Here is a 22,607-nt window from a genome sequence, read left to right as displayed (position 1 = left end):
AGATACAGAAAATTAGCTGGGCATGGTGGCATGTGCCTGTAATCCCAGCTAGAAGCTAAGGGATTCCTGACTGCTACTAATGTTGCCGTTTGTTTCTTGTGAAATTCAGAGGAAATTTCCTTAACTTGTTTCTACCGAAGATGATGGTGGCTGAGTGTCAGATGTAGAGTAACTAGAAATTGGAGAAGAAATGTAAATAGAATTAGATTTAGAATGCACGGAGGGAATCTGAATGGAATTGCAACATTACATAACAAAGATCTGATAAAAAAAAAATCACTGATGCAACAGTGTTTTAATTGGGAGTAAATGCTGGAGGGAATGGAGAGAGAACAATTAGAGGTTAAGACTTGAGAGCTGGGGCCAGGCATGCTGGCTCACCCCTATAATCTCAGCACTTTGGGAGGCCAAGACTGATGGGTCACATGAGGCCAGGAGTTGGAGATCAGCCTAGCCAACTCCTGGCCTCATGTGATACTCATGTGATGGGGCAAAACCCCATCTCTACTAAAAATACAAAAGCAATTAGCCAGGCATGGCAGTGCACGCCTGTAATCCCAGCTGCTTGGGAGGCTGAGGCAGGAGAATCGCTTGAACCTGGGAGACACGGAGGTTGCAATCAGCTGAGATTGTGCCACTGCGCTCCAGCCTGGGTGACAGAGTGAGACTCTTGTCTCAATCAGTCAGTCAGTAAGACTGGAGAACTGGAAGGCACTAGTGGGATTATGCATATTCAACTTGTAAATGAAATGTTAAAAGTTATTCATTTGTGCACATATTTATTGAGTATCTATTACAGGCCAGATACTAATTTTCATTCTTGGGAAATACACATCAGTGATCTAAACAGACAAGAATCCTTTTCTCCAGGGAGCTACATTCTCCAGGAAAAACATAGGCCATAAAAGCCACAGCTTATAAATAAGAAAAGTATGGGATGTGTCTGTGCATGTGACAAGTGATAGAACCGCATAAGCAGGGTGTAGAGTGGGTGGGTGGGATTGCAATTTAAAATAGGGTGTCAGAACCGGCTTCATTGAGTCTGAAACATTTGAGGGGGTTAGCCATCCCCATATTTGGGGAAGAACATTCCAGTCAGAAGGGAGAGGACAATATCACACGCTCCCTCTCCTTAAGAGGTGTTTTACTAAATGTGAGTAAGTAACACACTTGCTTTCAGTTGGTCTGATGGTTACCCTGGTGTCCTCCAAGTGTGTCTACTCACCCGTGGCAATGATTAGTTTTGTCCTTGGGAGTCCTGTTTGTCGTTCCTCCTCTTTACCACGCTCAGGTGTGCCTTCACCGGAATCCTTGAAGCCACCCCACTTTGGGTGCCAGAATGTAGGGAACCAGCCCCCACATCACCCGTGGGTACCCCGAGTTCAGTGGCAACAAAGGAATGATAAAAAGGCAGATTAAGAATGCAAAAAGTGGGACCGGGGGCCATCACTTGTACTGGAGGCAGTGAAGGCCCTGAGCCCTGATCTCCCACAGTGTTTATTGGTTACAACCACGTTGATCTGTAGGGTAGGGGTGGAGTGTTGGTGGGGAGAGGGTGACGTGATGGTGGGGTAAATCAGTGAGCCGGAACTGAAGCAGTGAGCTGGAACTGGTGAGTCATTCTGAAGATTGCTAACAGTGGCGGTTTGGGAGTTTCGAAGCAGGAACATGGGGTTCTGTTTAGCCTAGTTAATGTCTGTGCAGCTGGTGGTACGTGGGCCTTACAGGGAGCCTACAAGTCTGGTTACATCTTAGTGCCATGAAGGGGTTTAAGTCCTTGAGCACAATGTTTATGGTAACAGAGCCGAGGTCACGCTGCACCGGAACGTGAGGCATGGAGAAGTTTCTCTCCCCAGAGGCCTCCCGCAGTTTGCTGATGTGCTCGATGTGCTCCTCATAATCAGTTTATGTCCGCGCCCTGTAAGTCCTTTCTCCTTTGCTGCTTCCCCCAACGGGAGGAACCTTCTTTTAAACTTAAATTTTCAAAATATGTTTGATATATAAAAGGAAAAACATTTTGAAATATAGAATAGATTGTTCTTCTCATTTTAAATCCTTCAAACTGTGTTTGATATATAAAAGGAAAAAATACGTAAGTGTCTGATGGAATTCTCCATGTATGTATAAGAAAGTGATAGAACAGGGCCGGGCGCAGTGGCTCAAGCCTGTAAGCCCAGCACTTTGGGAGGCCGAGGCGGGTGGATCACGAGGTCAACAGATCAAGACCATCCTGGTCAACATGGTGAAACCCCATCTCTACTAAAAATACAAAAAATTAGCTGGGCATGGTGGCACGTGCCTGTAATCCCAGCTACTCGGGAGGCTGAGGCATGAGAATTGCCTGAACCCAGGAGGCGGAGGTTGTGGTGAGCCGAGATCACGCCATTGCACTCCAGCCTGGGTAACAAGAGTGAAACTCCATCTCAAAAAAAAAAAAAGCGATAGAACAAAGTGGAGAGGGTAAAGGAATCTGTAGATGTTAACAGCTAGCTCTGCATTCCAAGTGGAGTGACAGAATACAGATCCTAAGCAGATTGTGGAAGGTCTATTTGTTTTTATCAGAAAAGTCAACTCCATAGAACCAAAAATTACCAGGGACAGAGTTACACTACAAAAAGAGAAATAGGGTAAATTTACCAAGAAGATATAAGAGTTCTAAATACATATGCACCAAACAACAGAAGCAACATACATGAAGCAAAACCAGACAAAACTGAAAACAGAAATAGATACATCCACAGTTAAAGTTGGTAACTTCAACATCCATGCCTCAGTAATACATGAAACCGCTAGGTAGAAAATCAACAAAGGCATAGGAAAACTAGCCAGTGCCATGAACCAACCGGATTTAAATGATGTTTACAGAACATTCTACCTAAAAACAGCAGAAGGCACAAGTGCACATAGTACATTCATAACAAAAATATATTCTGGGTCATAAAACAAACTTCACAAGTTTAAATCATTTGGAATTATTTCAAGTATCATCTCATTACAATGCAATTAAACTAGAAATCAGTATCAGACAACAGAAAAATATCCAAATCCATGGAAATCAAACAGCATATCTTTAAATGTGCTGTGGACCAAAGAGGAAGTCTCAGGGAAATTCGAAAGTATTTTGAAGTATATAAAATAAAAAATACGGCATCATGAAAATCGTAGAATCCATGTAAAAGACTGCTTAGAGAGAAATTTATAGTATTAAATGTTTATGTTAGAAAAGAAGAAACACCCCAAATCAATAACCTAGGCTTCCACCTTTAGAACTGGAAATCAAAGAGTAAAACAAACTCGAATTAAGCCAAATTAAGGAAATAAGACAGAGTAAAAATCAATGAAACTGAAAACCAAAAAAAAAAAATAGATGAAATTAATGAAATCAAAGCGAATTCTTTGAAAATATTTGTAAAAGTCATTCAGGTCTGACAATGTGAAAAAAAGACACAAATTACCAATATCAGGAATTGAAAAGAAATGGGAGCTTCGAGGCCTCCAGGGTAATAAGGGATCTCTGGAGACAACTCAGCAGCTTCAACGTAATGGACAGTTCTTCCAGGAGCACAAGCTGTCAACGCCCACTCCAGATGAAGCAGATAATCAGAACGGTCCTATGAACATTAGAGTGATTGATTTAATAGTTCAAAATTTTTTTGAAAAAAAAACCTGCCCCAAAATCTGAAGAATACATTTCCAGCCCTAAATATGATTTCACTGGTTAATTGAATAAAATATTTAAAGAAATTGGACTAATTCCATAGAATCTTTTCTACAAAATGGAAGAAAAGGAAACATATCCCAACTCATTTTATGAGGCCAGCATCCACCTGCTACCAACATGCGACAGGAAAAAAGAAAACTACACAATGTATTTCATGGGTGTGTGTCTACACAAATAGAAAATACATTAACAACGTGATTCCAGCAATATATCAACAGCATAATACAAAGCACCAAGTGGAGTTTGCACTAGGAGCACAAGACTGGTTCAGTACTCTGAGAATAAGTAATGTAATTGACCATATTAATAATCTGAAGAAGAAAAGCTGCATGGTCATAGAAATTAAGCAGAAAAAATATTTGGCAAAATACAGCCTCTATTCATGATAAAATATCACAGCAAATTAGGGCAGAAAGAAACATCCTCAGCCTAAAACTTGGCATCTAGGAAAATCTTAAAGAGTATGCTTAATTGTGCCGCATTGAGTGCTTTTCTCTTAAGCTTAGTGGCAAACTCGACATTCCTATTAAACAACTTCATAGACGTTCTGGTCAGTGGGGAAGACAGGAAGAAAATAAAAACTGTACAAATTGGAGAAGAACACATAAAACTGCTATTTGTGGAGGGTATGACACACTGCGTAAAAATCACAAGAAGTCTACGAAAGGTCTCCTAAAACGAAGTTGGTTAATCACAAGATACAAGATCAGCACTCATTAATCAAGAGTATTTTTTCTTTAAAAAAAATATATTATCTTACAGTTTTGAAGGTCTTAAGGTCAAAAAAGTCAGGTTGTCAGAGGAGCAGAATGTTTCTAGAATGGTGATTGAAGAGTTTCTGGAGGCTCAAGGAGAGAATTTATTTCAAGACATTTTCTGCCTTAAAGCTACCTACTCTCCCTCATCCATGACTAATAACTGACCTCTGCTTTCATTGTCAAATCTCCTTCTCTGCCTCTGATCTGACTGTTTTTCTCCTCCGTGGACCTCAGTGATGACACTGGGCCCACCCAGACAATTCAAGATCATCTTCCCGTCTCATGGTTCTGAACTTCATCATATCCAAAGTCCCATTTGCCATGTGATGTGATGTATTCAGATTCTAGGTATTAGGACACAGACGTCTTTAGGGACCATTATTCTGTCTACCACAGATTGCAAGAGTTCTTTACATGTTCTGATGTGATGGACACTAGAACCTGCCCAGGTGTATGATTTGCAAATATTTTTCCCATTCTGTGGGTTGATTTTTCACTTATTATAGTGTCCTTTGATGTACCAAAAATTGAAATTTTCATATAGCCTAATTTATTTATTTCTTTTGTATGTGTGGCTTTGCTTTTGGTGCCGTAACTGTAAGAGTTTTATAGTACTATTTCTAACTTAGGTTTTTGATACATTTTGAGTTTTTTTAATATGGTGTAAAGCAACAGTCTAATATCATTCCAGTGTCTCCGCCTCATTAGCTGAAAAGACGATTTTTCTTCATTGAGTTATTTTGCTATTCTAATCAACTGTATTTCTGTATAGTAGAAATGTAGACTGGGAAACAGAAAATTTTAAAACATCATTTAAAATAACTCAAAAATTGAAATATTTAGGTTTAAATGTAATAAAATGTGTACAGTGTGAGCTTATAGAAAACTAAAAACTCTAATTAAAGATACAAAAAAGTAAAGAAAGAGAGTCATACTGTCTTCAAGGAATAGAAGACCCAAGTAGTAACATATACACATGTAAATTCTCTATAAATTAAATATGGAGAGTGTGTGTATGTGTCGTAATTCAAACCTTACCAGAATTTTTATAGATATAGGTAAGATATTCTACAATGTATTTAGAAAGGCAGAGGAACTAGCCTGTGCAAAATGGTTTTGAAAAAGAACTAGACATCTACATATAAAAAATGAAATTTGACTTAAATACCTTAAACAAAAAACTTGGTAAAAGGCATGAACAAACACTTTACCAAAGAGGATATAAGAATGACAAACAGGCACATCAAAAGATGTTTAACTTGCTCAGATATTAGGGAAATGCAAATTAAAACCATGATATGATAGTGCTGCCTATCTATTTTAACTTCAATAAAAATTTCTGACGAGAGCAAGGGAAGTAATAGACGTGGAATAACTTGAAATTTTGTAAATTGCAGTTTGAAATACAAAATTGTACAATCACTGGGGGAAACAATTTGGCATTTTCTTATGAATGCTCATCTGTCCTAAAATATAACCCAGTGGTCCATTTCTGGATATTCATGCTAGAGAGATAAAAATTTATTTCCACATAAAAACCTGTACATTAATATTTATAGCAGCTTTAGTAATAATTGCTAAAATCTGGATAGCACCCAAATGTCCTTAATGTGACGGATGTATAAGCAAACTGTGACACATCTAAACAATGGGATAATATTTATAAAAAGTAATGAACTCTTTTTTTTTTTTTTTTTTTTTTTTTTGAGACAGAGTTTGCTCTTGTTACCCAGGCTGGAGTGCAATGGCACGATCTCGGCTCATTGCAACCTCCACCTCCTGGGTTCAGGCAATTCTCCTGCCTCAACCTCCTGAGTAGTTGGGATTACAGGCACGTGCCACCGTGCCCAGCTAATTTTTGTATTTTTAGTAGAGACAGGGTTTCACCACGTTGACCAGGATGGTCTCGATCTCTTGACCTCGTGATCCACCTGCCTCAGCCTCCCAAAGGGCTGGGATTATAGGTGTGAGCCACCGCGCCTGGCCTACTTCTGTTTTTTGATGTTCGTTTCTCCTTTTGTAGCTCAAGCTACTTCGTATCTTTGAAAATGTCCATCTTTTGATCTTTGTAGATGCAGCATTCCACATTATTAGACATAACCTGAGTGAAGTTCTTTTTGCAGGCTTTTTTTTTTTTTTTGATATATCTTGACAACTCTGAATGCTATTTTCCTTCTATTCTACTTGTAAATTTCACTTTCTTATTCTGCTTTATAATTAAATGCTATTTTCAGCAAACATAAAAAGTGCAAAAATCATTAAACTGTCTTCAATTTGAAAAGAAAATGCATCTCTCTTGATACCATCTTTGGGTGGAAAATTGGGAAGTCACGAAGACCACCTCACAAGGTCATTTGTCAGATTAGAGAAATAATACTTATGAAATAGCATACTGCACAATAAACATGGACTTCTCGTGATTTAAAGTATTTAAGATTGTAATCCAATAATATACTCTATGTTTTTGACTTATGAAGACTTTTTTTATGGGAGAAATTCCCCTGAATGATGAAGAATTTGGTTCGTTTTAGGTGTTTGGTGTCTCCAGGTGACATTCAATTTCTATCAAGGCTGTGGCTGTGAAACTAACAGCGTGGCTTCATAAAATGGTGCTTTTAATGTCTATTAATTTATGTGAGAAAGTACTGGATTTTCCTTTACTCTTTTTTTTATTCCAGTTTTGAAATTAAATGCCCTTCTTAAATATTTGCAGAGAATCTGAAAATTTCAGTGAGAGGAAGATTAACAAAGTCTCAGTGGTGTCTTGTGACATTACGAGGTCGTTTCTATTGTCTAGACAGGAAAACCTTCTCACTGAATTTATTGTTTTCCCTGCTTTGATTTGTTTAGTTGTCTTTCTAGGTCAGCTGTTCTGAATTCTGGTGCCCTTTCTCCATTTTTGTAATCACATTCCAGGTCTCCCTTTGCGTATTTCCGCCCCTCTTCCTCACGGTCCATGATAGCTTCCATTCTTTCTATGCTGCTGTCCTCTTAGCCCAGCATGGCAGCTCTGACCCGTCTACCCTCTCCACGGTGGCCTCCTGAGAGTGCCATCTTTCACGGGACTTGCAGCAGGTTGACACTGGCCCCCCAACTCCACGGCAGGAACTGCTTGGAAGAAACATCAATAGCGTCACCTCTGAGGACCAGCTCCAAGCTAATCCTGTTTGTTTTTACCAAAGGAGTTGTGGCCGGCTGGTATGCCAGCCGGGAACCTGCAACTGCCATTTCCTGGGATGACCCCTGTTTCTCTTGATCCCAGTGTCATCAGCCAGATTCAGCCGGACTTCCTTCAGAGGGGCTTTGTGTTTGAGAGGCCTCACTCGGAGGCCCATCCTCATCTTGGGAGAACTGCTGGGTGTCACAAGGCAAGGCTAAGAATGTTCAGTCTGAATGTTTTTCAAAAAGAATATTTTGGTCTGAAGGTAAAACGTGATTAGGCAACATGGGATGATCAGTGACAGTGACCAGCGTCACACTGGGGGAGCATTCAGAACGACTTAAATCATTTTCTCATTGGAAAATCAAACCTTTTTCAGCTAAAACAACAAAAAAGTGATTGGCAGGTTTTTGTCAAGAGATCCCAGATAGGGCATCATTTTCCTGGTTCAGACACTGTGAGCAAGAAAGGAAGGGACAGGCTCCTGCACATGCTGAGCTCACACACTTTAAATCTGCCGCACGAGCACATCCTGCAACTCAGTGTACACTTGCTGCATGAAAAATGTGAAATGCCATCAAGTGTGGAATCCTGAGTTTTTGCCATTGTTGACAGGATAAAAAACCCATGTCCATTCTTCAAGGCTAAAACACCCTAAATAGCACCCAGTAGAAACCCTGCTCCTGTAAAGCAGCTGATACAGCATCCCGTGCAGAGTTTAGAGTATGTCAGCTACATTCTAATACTCTCACGATTCCCGTGCAGAGTTTAGAGTATGTCAGCTACATTCTAATACTCTCACGATGCCCGTGCAGAGTTTAGAGTACGTCAGCTACATTCTAATACTCTCACGATGCCTGTACAGAGTTTAGAGTATGTCAGCTACATTCTAATACTCTCACGATTCCCGTGCAGAGTTTAGAGTATGTCAGCTACATTCTAATACTCTCACAATTCCCGTACAGAGTTTGGAGTATGTCAGCTACATTCTAATACTCTCACGATGCCCGTACAGAGTTTAGAGTATGTCAGCTACATTCTAATACTCTCACGATGCCCGTACAGAGTTTAGAGTACGTCAGCTACATTCTAATACTCTCACGATGCCCGTACAGAGTTTAGAGTATGTCAGCTACATTCTAATACTCTCACGATGCCCGTACAGAGTTTAGAGTACGTCAGCTACATTCTAATACTCTCACGATGCCCGTACAGAGTTTAGAGTACGTCAGCTACATTCTAATACTCTCACGATGCCCGTACAGAGTTTAGAGTACGTCAGCTACATTCTAATACTCTCACGATTCCCGTGCAGAGTTTAGAGTACGTCAGCTACATTCTAATACTCTCACGATGCCCGTACAGAGTTTAGAGTACGTCAGCTACATTCTAATACTCTCACGATTCCCGTACAGAGTTTAGAGTATGTCAGCTACATTCTAATACTCTCATGATGCCTGTACAGAGTTTAGAGTACGTCAGCTACATTCTAATACTCTCACGATGCCCGTACAGAGTTTAGAGTATGTCAGCTACATTCTAATACTCTCACGATGCCCGTACAGAGTTTAGAGTATGTCAGCTACATTCTAATACTCTCACGATGCCCGTACAGAGTTTAGAGTATGTCAGCTACATTCTAATACTCTCACGATTCCCGTGCAGAGTTTAGAGTACGTCAGCTACATTCTAATACTCTCACGATTCCCGTGCAGAGTTTAGAGTACGTCAGCTACATTCTAATACTCTCACGATTCCCGTACAGAGTTTAGAGTATGTCAGCTACATTCTAATACTCTCACGATGCCCGTACAGAGTTTAGAGTACGTCAGCTACATTCTAATACTCTCACGATTCCCGTACAGAGTTTAGAGTATGTCAGCTACATTCTAATACTCTCATGATGCCTGTACAGAGTTTAGAGTACGTCAGCTACATTCTAATACTCTCACGATGCCCGTACAGAGTTTAGAGTATGTCAGCTACATTCTAATACTCTCACGATGCCCGTACAGAGTTTAGAGTATGTCAGCTACATTCTAATACTCTCACGATGCCCGTACAGAGTTTAGAGTATGTCAGCTACATTCTAATACTCTCACGATTCCCGTGCAGAGTTTAGAGTACGTCAGCTACATTCTAATACTCTCACGATTCCCGTGCAGAGTTTAGAGTACGTCAGCTACATTCTAATACTCTCACGATTCCCGTACAGAGTTTGGAGTATGTCAGCTACATGCTAATACTCTCACGATTCCCGTGCAGAGTTTAGAGTATGTCAGCTACATTCTAATACTCTCACGATTCCCGTGCAGAGTTTAGAGTACGTCAGCTACATTCTAATACTCTCACAATTCCCGTACAGAGTTTGGAGTACGTCAGCTACATGCTAATACTCTCACGATTCCCGTGCAGAGTTTAGAGTATGTCAGCTACATTCTAATACTCTCACGATTCCCGTGCAGAGTTTAGAGTACGTCAGCTACATTCTAATACTCTCACGATGCCCGTACAGAGTTTAGAGTACGTCAGCTACATTCTAATACTCTCACGATGCCCGTACAGAGTTTAGAGTATGTCAGCTACATTCTAATACTCTCACGATGCCCGTACAGAGTTTAGAGTACGTCAGCTACATTCTAATACTCTCACGATTCCCGTGCAGAGTTTAGAGTACGTCAGCTACATTCTAATACTCTCACGATGCCCGTACAGAGTTTAGAGTACGTCAGCTACATTCTAATACTCTCACGATGCATGTACAGAGTTTAGAGTACCTCAGCTACATTCTAATACTCTCACGATGCCCGTACAGAGTTTAGAGTATGTCAGCTACATTCTAATACTCTCACGATGCCTGTACAGAGTTTAGAGTATGTCAGCTACATTCTAATACTCTCACGATGCCTGTACAGAGTTTAGAGTACGTCAGCTACATTCTAATACTCTCACGATGCCCGTACAGAGTTTAGAGTATGTCAGCTACATTCTAATACTCTCACGATGCCCGTACAGAGTTTAGAGTATGTCAGCTACATTCTAATACTCTCACGATGCCCGTACAGAGTTTAGAGTATGTCAGCTACATTCTAATACTCTCACGATTCCCGTGCAGAGTTTAGAGTACGTCAGCTACATTCTAATACTCTCACGATTCCCGTGCAGAGTTTAGAGTACGTCAGCTACATTCTAATACTCTCACGATTCCCGTACAGAGTTTAGAGTATGTCAGCTACATTCTAATACTCTCACGATGCCCGTACAGAGTTTAGAGTACGTCAGCTACATTCTAATACTCTCACGATTCCCGTACAGAGTTTAGAGTATGTCAGCTACATTCTAATACTCTCATGATGCCTGTACAGAGTTTAGAGTACGTCAGCTACATTCTAATACTCTCACGATGCCCGTACAGAGTTTAGAGTATGTCAGCTACATTCTAATACTCTCACGATGCCCGTACAGAGTTTAGAGTATGTCAGCTACATTCTAATACTCTCACGATGCCCGTACAGAGTTTAGAGTATGTCAGCTACATTCTAATACTCTCACGATTCCCGTGCAGAGTTTAGAGTACGTCAGCTACATTCTAATACTCTCACGATTCCCGTGCAGAGTTTAGAGTACGTCAGCTACATTCTAATACTCTCACGATTCCCGTACAGAGTTTGGAGTATGTCAGCTACATGCTAATACTCTCACGATTCCCGTGCAGAGTTTAGAGTATGTCAGCTACATTCTAATACTCTCACGATTCCCGTGCAGAGTTTAGAGTACGTCAGCTACATTCTAATACTCTCACAATTTTCGTACAGAGTTTGGAGTACGTCAGCTACATGCTAATACTCTCACGATTCCCGTGCAGAGTTTAGAGTATGTCAGCTACATTCTAATACTCTCACGATTCCCGTGCAGAGTTTAGAGTACGTCAGCTACATTCTAATACTCTCACGATGCCCGTACAGAGTTTAGAGTACGTCAGCTACATTCTAATACTCTCACGATGCCCGTACAGAGTTTAGAGTATGTCAGCTACATTCTAATACTCTCACGATGCCCGTACAGAGTTTAGAGTACGTCAGCTACATTCTAATACTCTCACGATTCCCGTGCAGAGTTTAGAGTACGTCAGCTACATTCTAATACTCTCACGATGCCCGTACAGAGTTTAGAGTACGTCAGCTACATTCTAATACTCTCACGATGCATGTACAGAGTTTAGAGTACCTCAGCTACATTCTAATACTCTCACGATGCCCGTACAGAGTTTAGAGTATGTCAGCTACATTCTAATACTCTCACGATGCCTGTACAGAGTTTAGAGTATGTCAGCTACATTCTAATACTCTCACGATTCCCGTGCAGAGTTTAGAGTATGTCAGCTACATTCTAATACTCTCACGATGCCCGTACAGAGTTTAGAGTACGTCAGCTACATTCTAATACTCTCACGATGCCCGTACAGAGTTTGGAGTATGTCAGCTACATGCTAATACTCTCACGATTCCCGTGCAGAGTTTAGAGTACGTCAGCTACATTCTAATACTCTCACGATGCCCGTACAGAGTTTAGAGTATGTCAGCTACATTCTAATACTCTCACGATGCCCGTACAGAGTTTAGAGTATGTCAGCTACATTCTAATACTCTCACGATGCCCGTACAGAGTTTAGAGTATGTCAGCTACATTCTAATACTCTCACGATTCCCGTGCAGAGTTTAGAGTACGTCAGCTACATTCTAATACTCTCACGATTCCCGTGCAGAGTTTAGAGTACGTCAGCTACATTCTAATACTCTCACGATTCCCGTACAGAGTTTAGAGTATGTCAGCTACATTCTAATACTCTCACGATGCCCGTACAGAGTTTAGAGTACGTCAGCTACATTCTAATACTCTCACGATTCCCGTACAGAGTTTAGAGTATGTCAGCTACATTCTAATACTCTCATGATGCCTGTACAGAGTTTAGAGTACGTCAGCTACATTCTAATACTCTCACGATGCCCGTACAGAGTTTAGAGTATGTCAGCTACATTCTAATACTCTCACGATGCCCGTACAGAGTTTAGAGTATGTCAGCTACATTCTAATACTCTCACGATGCCCGTACAGAGTTTAGAGTATGTCAGCTACATTCTAATACTCTCACGATTCCCGTGCAGAGTTTAGAGTACGTCAGCTACATTCTAATACTCTCACGATTCCCGTGCAGAGTTTAGAGTACGTCAGCTACATTCTAATACTCTCACGATTCCCGTACAGAGTTTGGAGTATGTCAGCTACATGCTAATACTCTCACGATTCCCGTGCAGAGTTTAGAGTATGTCAGCTACATTCTAATACTCTCACGATTCCCGTGCAGAGTTTAGAGTACGTCAGCTACATTCTAATACTCTCACAATTCCCGTACAGAGTTTGGAGTACGTCAGCTACATGCTAATACTCTCACGATTCCCGTGCAGAGTTTAGAGTATGTCAGCTACATTCTAATACTCTCACGATTCCCGTGCAGAGTTTAGAGTACGTCAGCTACATTCTAATACTCTCACGATGCCCGTACAGAGTTTAGAGTACGTCAGCTACATTCTAATACTCTCACGATGCCCGTACAGAGTTTAGAGTATGTCAGCTACATTCTAATACTCTCACGATGCCCGTACAGAGTTTAGAGTACGTCAGCTACATTCTAATACTCTCACGATTCCCGTGCAGAGTTTAGAGTACGTCAGCTACATTCTAATACTCTCACGATGCCCGTACAGAGTTTAGAGTACGTCAGCTACATTCTAATACTCTCACGATGCATGTACAGAGTTTAGAGTACCTCAGCTACATTCTAATACTCTCACGATGCCCGTACAGAGTTTAGAGTATGTCAGCTACATTCTAATACTCTCACGATGCCTGTACAGAGTTTAGAGTATGTCAGCTACATTCTAATACTCTCACGATGCCTGTACAGAGTTTAGAGTACGTCAGCTACATTCTAATACTCTCACGATGCCCGTACAGAGTTTAGAGTATGTCAGCTACATTCTAATACTCTCACGATGCCCGTACAGAGTTTAGAGTATGTCAGCTACATTCTAATACTCTCACGATGCCCGTACAGAGTTTAGAGTATGTCAGCTACATTCTAATACTCTCACGATTCCCGTGCAGAGTTTAGAGTACGTCAGCTACATTCTAATACTCTCACGATTCCCGTGCAGAGTTTAGAGTACGTCAGCTACATTCTAATACTCTCACGATTCCCGTACAGAGTTTAGAGTATGTCAGCTACATTCTAATACTCTCACGATGCCCGTACAGAGTTTAGAGTACGTCAGCTACATTCTAATACTCTCACGATTCCCGTACAGAGTTTAGAGTATGTCAGCTACATTCTAATACTCTCATGATGCCTGTACAGAGTTTAGAGTACGTCAGCTACATTCTAATACTCTCACGATGCCCGTACAGAGTTTAGAGTATGTCAGCTACATTCTAATACTCTCACGATGCCCGTACAGAGTTTAGAGTATGTCAGCTACATTCTAATACTCTCACGATGCCCGTACAGAGTTTAGAGTATGTCAGCTACATTCTAATACTCTCACGATTCCCGTGCAGAGTTTAGAGTACGTCAGCTACATTCTAATACTCTCACGATTCCCGTGCAGAGTTTAGAGTACGTCAGCTACATTCTAATACTCTCACGATTCCCGTACAGAGTTTGGAGTATGTCAGCTACATGCTAATACTCTCACGATTCCCGTGCAGAGTTTAGAGTATGTCAGCTACATTCTAATACTCTCACGATTCCCGTGCAGAGTTTAGAGTACGTCAGCTACATTCTAATACTCTCACAATTCCCGTACAGAGTTTGGAGTACGTCAGCTACATGCTAATACTCTCACGATTCCCGTGCAGAGTTTAGAGTATGTCAGCTACATTCTAATACTCTCACGATTCCCGTGCAGAGTTTAGAGTACGTCAGCTACATTCTAATACTCTCACGATGCCCGTACAGAGTTTAGAGTACGTCAGCTACATTCTAATACTCTCACGATGCCCGTACAGAGTTTAGAGTATGTCAGCTACATTCTAATACTCTCACGATGCCCGTACAGAGTTTAGAGTACGTCAGCTACATTCTAATACTCTCACGATTCCCGTGCAGAGTTTAGAGTACGTCAGCTACATTCTAATACTCTCACGATGCCCGTACAGAGTTTAGAGTACGTCAGCTACATTCTAATACTCTCACGATGCATGTACAGAGTTTAGAGTACCTCAGCTACATTCTAATACTCTCACGATGCCCGTACAGAGTTTAGAGTATGTCAGCTACATTCTAATACTCTCACGATGCCTGTACAGAGTTTAGAGTATGTCAGCTACATTCTAATACTCTCACGATTCCCGTGCAGAGTTTAGAGTATGTCAGCTACATTCTAATACTCTCACGATGCCCGTACAGAGTTTAGAGTACGTCAGCTACATTCTAATACTCTCACGATGCCCGTACAGAGTTTGGAGTATGTCAGCTACATGCTAATACTCTCACGATTCCCGTGCAGAGTTTAGAGTACGTCAGCTACATTCTAATACTCTCACGATGCCCGTGCAGAGTTTAGAGTATGTCAGCTACATTCTAATACTCTCACAATTCCCGTACAGAGTTTGGAGTATGTCAGCTACATGCTAATACTCTCACGATTCCCGTGCAGAGTTTAGAGTATGTCAGCTACATTCTAATACTCTCACGATTCCCGTACAGAGTTTGGAGTACGTCAGCTACATTCTAATACTCTCACGATGCCCGTACAGAGTTTAGAGTACGTCAGCTACATTCTAATACTCTCACAATTCCCGTACAGAGTTTGGAGTATGTCAGCTACATTCTAATACTCTCACGATTCCCGTGCAGAGTTTAGAGTATGTCAGCTACATTCTAATACTCTCACGATTCCCGTGCAGAGTTTAGAGTACGTCAGCTACATTCTAATACTCTCATGATTTCCTTTTCGGTGGCAGGGCATACTTGTGAGCATTCTGGAAGGGAACTCAAAGCAGGAGCTCTGTTGAGCCTGTCTGTTTAATATTAAAATATAAGCCAGTGTGGAATCAGAATCATTTTCTTCAGACACAGTAAAGCCACACCTTTTTTTCTCCTTCCACTCTTACGTGTGTTCAACTATGTCCCAAAGAGATTACTTTTTTACCCTCATCAGTAATTCTCATCGTTAATACTGAGGGTTCCCTCCAATGGGACTTGCACCCTGACAGGAAGGCAGGGGAGACTGAGTGCCACCTCCTTCTGGTAGCTACCTTGCCATATCGTGTGATGCTGTGAATTGCTGAGAAGAGACCTGGATCCCAGCAGCTAAAACATCTGCTTCTGATATGGTCAGAAATTCCAGCCCATTCCTGGTGCCCATGGTGCCCAGGAAGTGCTACATATCTTCAAGTCAGGTTTCGTTTCAGTTTCGGTGCATTTACTGCTGTTCCCTCACACACACACCCCGAGGTAGTTCAGATGTTTGCAATATGTCCTCCTCACACTGTTTCTTGCTGTGGGTCCTTGACGGGCAGTTCCAGGAACGAGGGCTAGTACTAAAGGGCAGAGCTCTGCCTCCCACCTCCCTCCTCCTCTCTGGGGGTCTGAGGGTCCAGGGTGAGCCTGTCACTATTGCTGATGGAGCTCACAAGTGCGGTTGTCAGGACCTAGGAACAGAGAAAATGAGCTGTCAGTCTGTGGCCCATACTTACAATTAGGGTCTGCAGACCTCACGTACAGCAGGGAGCCTGTGGATGATACTGTACTGTATAATATTGTATGCTTATAATTGGGCAAGAGGGTAGATCATGAATATTCTCACCACCAAAAAGAAAAATAAAGAAAAGGGAACTGTGAGGTGATGGGTGTGCAAGTCAGCTTGGTTGTGGTAACGGTTTCACAACGTACACGGATGTCAAATCATCACTTCTTGAACATAGAGAATTTTTATTTGTCAGTTATACTCCATGAAGCCAGGGGGAAAAATCCAAATGTCCAAACTCACCTGGGCTTCAGTTACCCTTGGCCACTGCTCTCTTGATGAGCGGATGGCTGACTCTTCTTAGTTCCCACCTGTAGAACAGGGATATTTGTATTGTTGTGAACCTTGGGTAGAGTGGGGATATGTCAGTTATTTGGAATGGGGACTGACTGCTAGTAATTTGCAGTAAGTGTAAGTTAGTGACACAGGTCACTGCTGATCAGCACTGTGGCAGGGCGGTCCCCATGTGGAGCATGCAGATAATTGTGATACAGCAGTGGAAGACATAGCGTGTTAACATAAGGGGAAAAAGTAATGAGTAATGCCAGGCTGTCGGCAAATGTGCCAATGCCATGGGAAGATGGGACCCAGGAGGACAGAGAGGACTGGACGGGGCTGGGTAAGAGGTCGTCCAGGCACGGGCAAAGCACAGACAGGACAGGGAGCGGGGAGGGCCGTGCCGGGACGGTGTGCTACAGTAACGGGTTGGTCGGTGAGCAAGCGCAGTACACGGAGCCTTGAGTATCACGCTTGTTAATATGCAAAGAGTAATAACTGTAATTCTACAGGGTCTGGCCAGACCATGATACATTTTTGAGTAGGAGCAGTTGTTGGAGAATAGAGCATCCAGTAGGCTGCCGATCTGAAAGGAGTCAGTGGGTAGAGGAGAGCAGAGGGATAGCTACGTAAGAAAGGACACTGAGAAAACGCAGGATGTCTACAGCGACGCACAAGGGGCACCTGCTTCCACCATTGGGGTCGGTTCCTGGCCCAGATCTGCTAGCAGCATGCAGTCCCCAGGGCCTCCTACCTAGAGACAGTTTTACCATGGAGCCTGTGAAGGTGAAGCCCGAGGGCCCCTCACTAGCAGAAGCCGCCTCCCAGGTCCTGAGAAGGTCGTAGCTGTGTGTTCGTGTGGTCTTACATTGCTCATGATATTTACAAGCGTTGAGAATGTGCAACCAGGTGGTCAGACCTCGGGGAACCCCTGTGCCTGTGAAGGCGAGACAGGCCCCAGGGAGAGAGGGAGGCCAACCGTCAAAGCCATATTTCCCAGGACAAATCCCAATAAATAACACATGTAAGAAATGAAAAATATATATTTGAGTTATGCTTCCATACCTGAGAAAGGATAAATAAAAATAGTTTTACTGTAGTCGTTGCATTAGACATTGTTAAATAAGAAATCAGAACAACCTTTAATTGGAAAGGGCCTATTACTACCATTTTATAAAGAAAACAGCCAGTGGCTTCTGTTCCTGCTTGTTTATCTAACTCAAGCTAAGGAGCTGAGGCCTGGAGGGGAACAAGTCTCTGTCCCCAGTGTCTCCTGAAACCAGATTCTCGAAGTTCCTGACCTGCACTCATCTCGGTTTTTCACTTGGCCTTCCCCTTTAATAAGGGAAGGGGGAAGTGTGCAGAAATAATGTCCACATTTTCTAGAACTTACAGATGGATACCGTGAAGAAGTCTAACTTCTCTTCTGTTTTGTCAAAGTGTTTCACATGTCACAGCAATTCACGGCTTATTTAGAAATTATTAAGCTCTGCAGGAACTAAAACAAATCATGAACGTGGACTGTACACCAGCATGGTGCTTCTCAGTGGAGGGTCCCCACGAGCTCTATCTGAGTATTTCAGACACGTTCATTTCATAGTATTAGTGAGTTATAGACAATATTTTCAGATAGACATTGTTGGCATGTTTTTTTCTTTGCAAAAAGGAAGGATGATTAATGCCATTACAAAGAAAGTTTATGAGAGCAGTAAAAATATTTCTCTGTGGGTGGGAAGTGTTTCTTCAACATTTAGTCAAACGTAGACACAATAAAACATCCACACGCTGCACAGCCTTACGCCGTCTTCAAGTGGCATTCATGGCAAGATTTCAGAACGAAGAAGAGCGTGCACCCTGGACACCGTAGGGTGCTCCCCTCTGCTGCAGAACAAGAGCATGGTCGGTGGGGGGTGGGGGTGGGGATTCCCGCCTTGCTCTGCAAGTCTCCACCTCATGGATGGGTCTCGAACTCTTCATGCAGAATTCAGACCTGGGAAAGCCTTTCCAGTAAAAGAAGATAGGACACAGAATGAAGTCACCCCATCATGTTTTTCTTGCAGAAGTGAGATACAGACACAAGAAAAAAAAAATGGAAAATTAGTTTCAAGAGGGAAGGGGTAACTCTGGGCAGGGATGTGGACGTGTAAAATTTTATCTGAGTCAGCAGGGTCCCTACATTTAATCCAATCGGACGCTCGCATTGTGTGCATGAGGAAACTGAGTTCTTTTCTCGGTGCAAGCCAAGAGCTGCTGTGCATCTTTGCTTCTGCGGGCCAGCCCCTCTCCCTCTCCCCGGCTTTTTTCTGACCCTTTATCTCTGAAGTGTAGGCCACTGGGCCCTGACAGCCTTCAGTGGCAGGGCCACACCTCAGTCTTTTTTCCCTGAGCCATATTTAAGGACCTTACTGGGTGGCAAACGAGTCCATTGAGAGGCTTCAGCAATGGGTGTGATTATTGTGCCATGCTCTTTCGGTAGGCTTTGAAACTACCAGCACCCCAGGGTGTTCTGTCGAGATGAGGATGAGGGGCTACATCCTCCCAGCCCCGCCAGACCCCAAGTGTGCTTTATCTGTCTGTCCTCTTTTACACCAGCTTTCAAACCACCGCGTTCTTTGTGGAGATGATTTCCTTCCTGTCATGACTTAGCGAGCACAGAGAATGGCAGCCAATGCATGCTAATTACCATTCCTTTTCCAATCTCTGCCCAGAGAGCTGCCCGCTCCTCAGACGGGTCCCACCGCCCATGCCTGACACCAGGCGTCTGGCCTCCAGTCCCACATTCCTGGGCTCTAAGCATCCATGCTGCCTGCTTTGGTTTCATTTCCTATGACGGGATCACACACGTGCACATACACACACGCACCTTCACTGTGCGGTTGTGGGTCCAGAGTCTGTCAGTGATGGGTACATGCCCACGTTTTGGAAGGCGGGAATGAGGCTGAGGCCATTCATCCCCAAGGGCGCATTCAGGCTGTTGGGGACCAGCCCTGACACGGACCGTGGGGGTTGTAAGGGATGGCGGAGACAGAAATGGGAAAAGACAAGAGTTCATACAGTGGGGACCAGGGGCCAAGGCCCCGAGCTCTGGAGACCCACACCGTTTACTGGTGTGCAACACGGACCAAGAATGTGTCAGGGCACGGGGGAGATAAGCGAATGGTACGTCAAGCGGGTGATTTATCACTAGGGTGCTTTGGCATTTCTTTTGAGGCATATAGGACAATTTTATTTTAGATTTAATTATAAAGAAGTTAGAGGGGTTGTAGATAGGAGCCAGCACATCTGCTTGCATTCTTGTGCTTTTGAGAGGGGTTCTTTCCTTGAGTACGGAGCATGGCATTTTATAAGCTTTTTTTTTTTTTTTTAACACCAGATAAGCAGGTTATGCCATGACCTTCCTTCCAGCACAGGCAGGCACATGGACTTGGGAGGGACTGTCTGGTTGCTGAGATGCCACTCATGCAGCCTCGAGAGGCTCCTGGGAAAGCACCCTGAGAACCTGCTCCCAGCTGCTGCTGCTCCCGCCATTTGCTCCCCCTGCTGCGCAAACACTTGTGTGAGACTCACTGCGTGTTCCGTAGTTCCTCCAATGCCGGTGCCTGGACACCTGTTGTCTCCTTATAAATACAGCAGCCTGGTTTTGTGCACGGGTCACTTGCTCTATGCCTGGCGCTAAGGGTGCTCATTTAATGACTTCCTTTTATCTTTCCATCACCTTTAGGAAGTGGACACTACTGTTTTCCTCATTTTACAGATCAGAGAATGGAGGCTGCAGTAGGCCTGCCACCTGTCAAGGCTTGCACTTGCGAGCATAGGGTTGGCCTCCACATGCTGAAATTGACTCTACTGTCGCTCTTACCCGTCTTCCACACTTCATATACTTATTGCAGCTTCAGATTTACATTATGTCACGCAATGTTACTACAATGCTGATGAATAATAACTCATCATTCACTCAGTGTTTGCCATTTGGAACCGGCCTCTATCAGAAAGGGAACTGGGGAGGCGAGAACATCAACATGGAGAGAACACACAACGTTTCACAAAGAGCACAACTTATACAGAACAGTCGCTAACAGAGCTGCCATGTCTCTCCTTCTGCTCTGTTTCAGGAATACCAAATCGACATATTTTTTGCTCAGACCTGGACAGATAGTCGCCTTCGATTCAACAGCACAATGAAAATTCTAACTCTGAACAGCAACATGGTGGGGCTGATCTGGCTCCCAGACACCATCTTCCGCAATTCTAAGACCGCAGAGGCCCACTGGATCACCACACCCAACCAGCTCCTCCGGATCTGGAACGACGGGAAAATCCTTTACACTTTGAGGTAAGATTGCGTGTCGATCTTTGATCGCTCCTGGTTTAAATCTGGATCCTTAATGTGAATCGTTGCAGAAACGAGGCTCTGTTTTCACCTCTAAGTCTGTTCTTTTACATGCATGACGGACTATGGCACCCTGAGAAAGTGTGCCCTCATGCCATGTGTGTAAAAATAGAGGCATACAGATGACCCACAGAGAATACACACTCATTCCTTTGGAGTCCGTTGCTGCTGGAAGTAGGATGTGAAAGTTATTCTTAATAGAGGTGCACCTCTCACCTAGGAAAATAGATGGTCCCTCTCTCCTAGGAAAATACCGATGTCTTGGTGCACTCATCAACAAATGTGGTCAGAGTGAACTGAGACCGCAAGGAAGAGGGCAGAGTAGGTTCCTCCCAGCACGTCCCTGAGGGAAGTGGCAGCTCCCCTGGAGTGGGTCCTCCTGGAGTGGGTCCTCCCAGAGGCAGGGGGTCTTCGAAGAAACCCAGAGCAGTAACAGAAACAGCTTCCTGGCCTGTGGTGGGGGTGCGTGCTGGGGGAGGAATGCCTCACCTGGTGCTGCTCTGTCTAACAGCCGTGTGACTGATCACAGCGTCCCTGCACACACAGAAAGCTGACGATGGCTTCGGTTTTCATCCCCCACCCCAGGTGTTTCTAGCCTAGACATGTCACGTAGGAGCCGTGTTATAAAATAGGTGCCAGTGCTGTGTGTTCAGTTAGAGTCTGCACATCCCGGTCTCTCAGCTGCGATGCTGAGTCTAACTGAGCACACAGCCCACAGCACAGAGACTGGACAACTTCTTCAGCAGGGTCCTCAAAGTGGTGGCACTGCCCCAGAAGGCACTGCGCCCCGCTCTTCCTGATGGCTCAGGGCCCTGGGTGCACCTCACGGGCTCTCTCTCTTTGCCCCAGGACACAGGGCTCCCTCTCCCACCTGCTCTGCGGCTCTGTCTCCCCACTCTGCCCTTTCTGCCCGAGGACTTGACCTGTCCCTTTCCCCTCCTTACCCATTCCTGCTGGCTTAGCGTATCCATCCCAGGAGTGAGAGCAGTGCACATACTGAGAATTCCCCTGAGGAGAAGCCTGGTTCCTCACGTGTACACAGCACATGCACAGGCACAGATGGACATTAAAATATGCAGATGGTGAGAGAGCGTACACGTTTCAGGGAAATCCTCATTTTGCCAGCCAGGGAGCAATGACGGCACAAAAGCCGCAGCTGGGCCATGTGCTGACGACGTACGCTGGGCTGGAGTCTGTCGAAGCTGCTCCTCGTCAGTGGTAACGCCGTGCACAGGAGCCTGTGACATGACACGGAGCCTCAGCGAGCCAGGGCGAAGGCACGGCCAGTCCTGGGGCCCCACATGGACGCTGAAGCTTGGGGCTGCTGCGGCCCTGTGAGGATGTGGGGTTCCCACCTGCCTGGTGAAATAGGGGGCAGTTGCCCAAACAGGAAATCCCCCCATACGTGGATTAATTTGGCAAAATAGCTGTTTAGATAAATACACCAGTTTCCAAATGGAGGAAGGGTTTAATTCCAACAGATTGAAAACAACAA

General features: G+C 43.7%; 1 protein-coding gene across 6 annotated transcripts in view; it reads left to right on the top strand.

Annotated features, from left to right (window-relative positions):
• Positions 1-22,607, top strand: part of GABRG3 (gamma-aminobutyric acid type A receptor subunit gamma3) — a 530,709-nt gene that overhangs the window by 315,259 nt on the left and 192,843 nt on the right. For all 6 annotated transcript variants that reach the window (XM_078375676.1, XM_078375675.1, XM_035306449.3 and 3 more), the window contains one exon: positions 20,835-21,055. In XM_078375676.1, coding sequence (XP_078231802.1) covers positions 20,835-21,055 — 221 coding nt within the window. The remainder of the gene's footprint in view (positions 1-20,834; positions 21,056-22,607) is intronic.

The sequence above is a fragment of the Callithrix jacchus genome, chromosome 6 (assembly GCF_049354715.1).
Source record: "Callithrix jacchus isolate 240 chromosome 6, calJac240_pri, whole genome shotgun sequence".
In the NCBI taxonomy this organism is placed as follows: Eukaryota; Metazoa; Chordata; class Mammalia; order Primates; family Cebidae; genus Callithrix; species Callithrix jacchus.
Note: the sequence above shows the minus strand (reverse complement) of the source record. Positions and strands in the feature narration are given on the sequence as shown.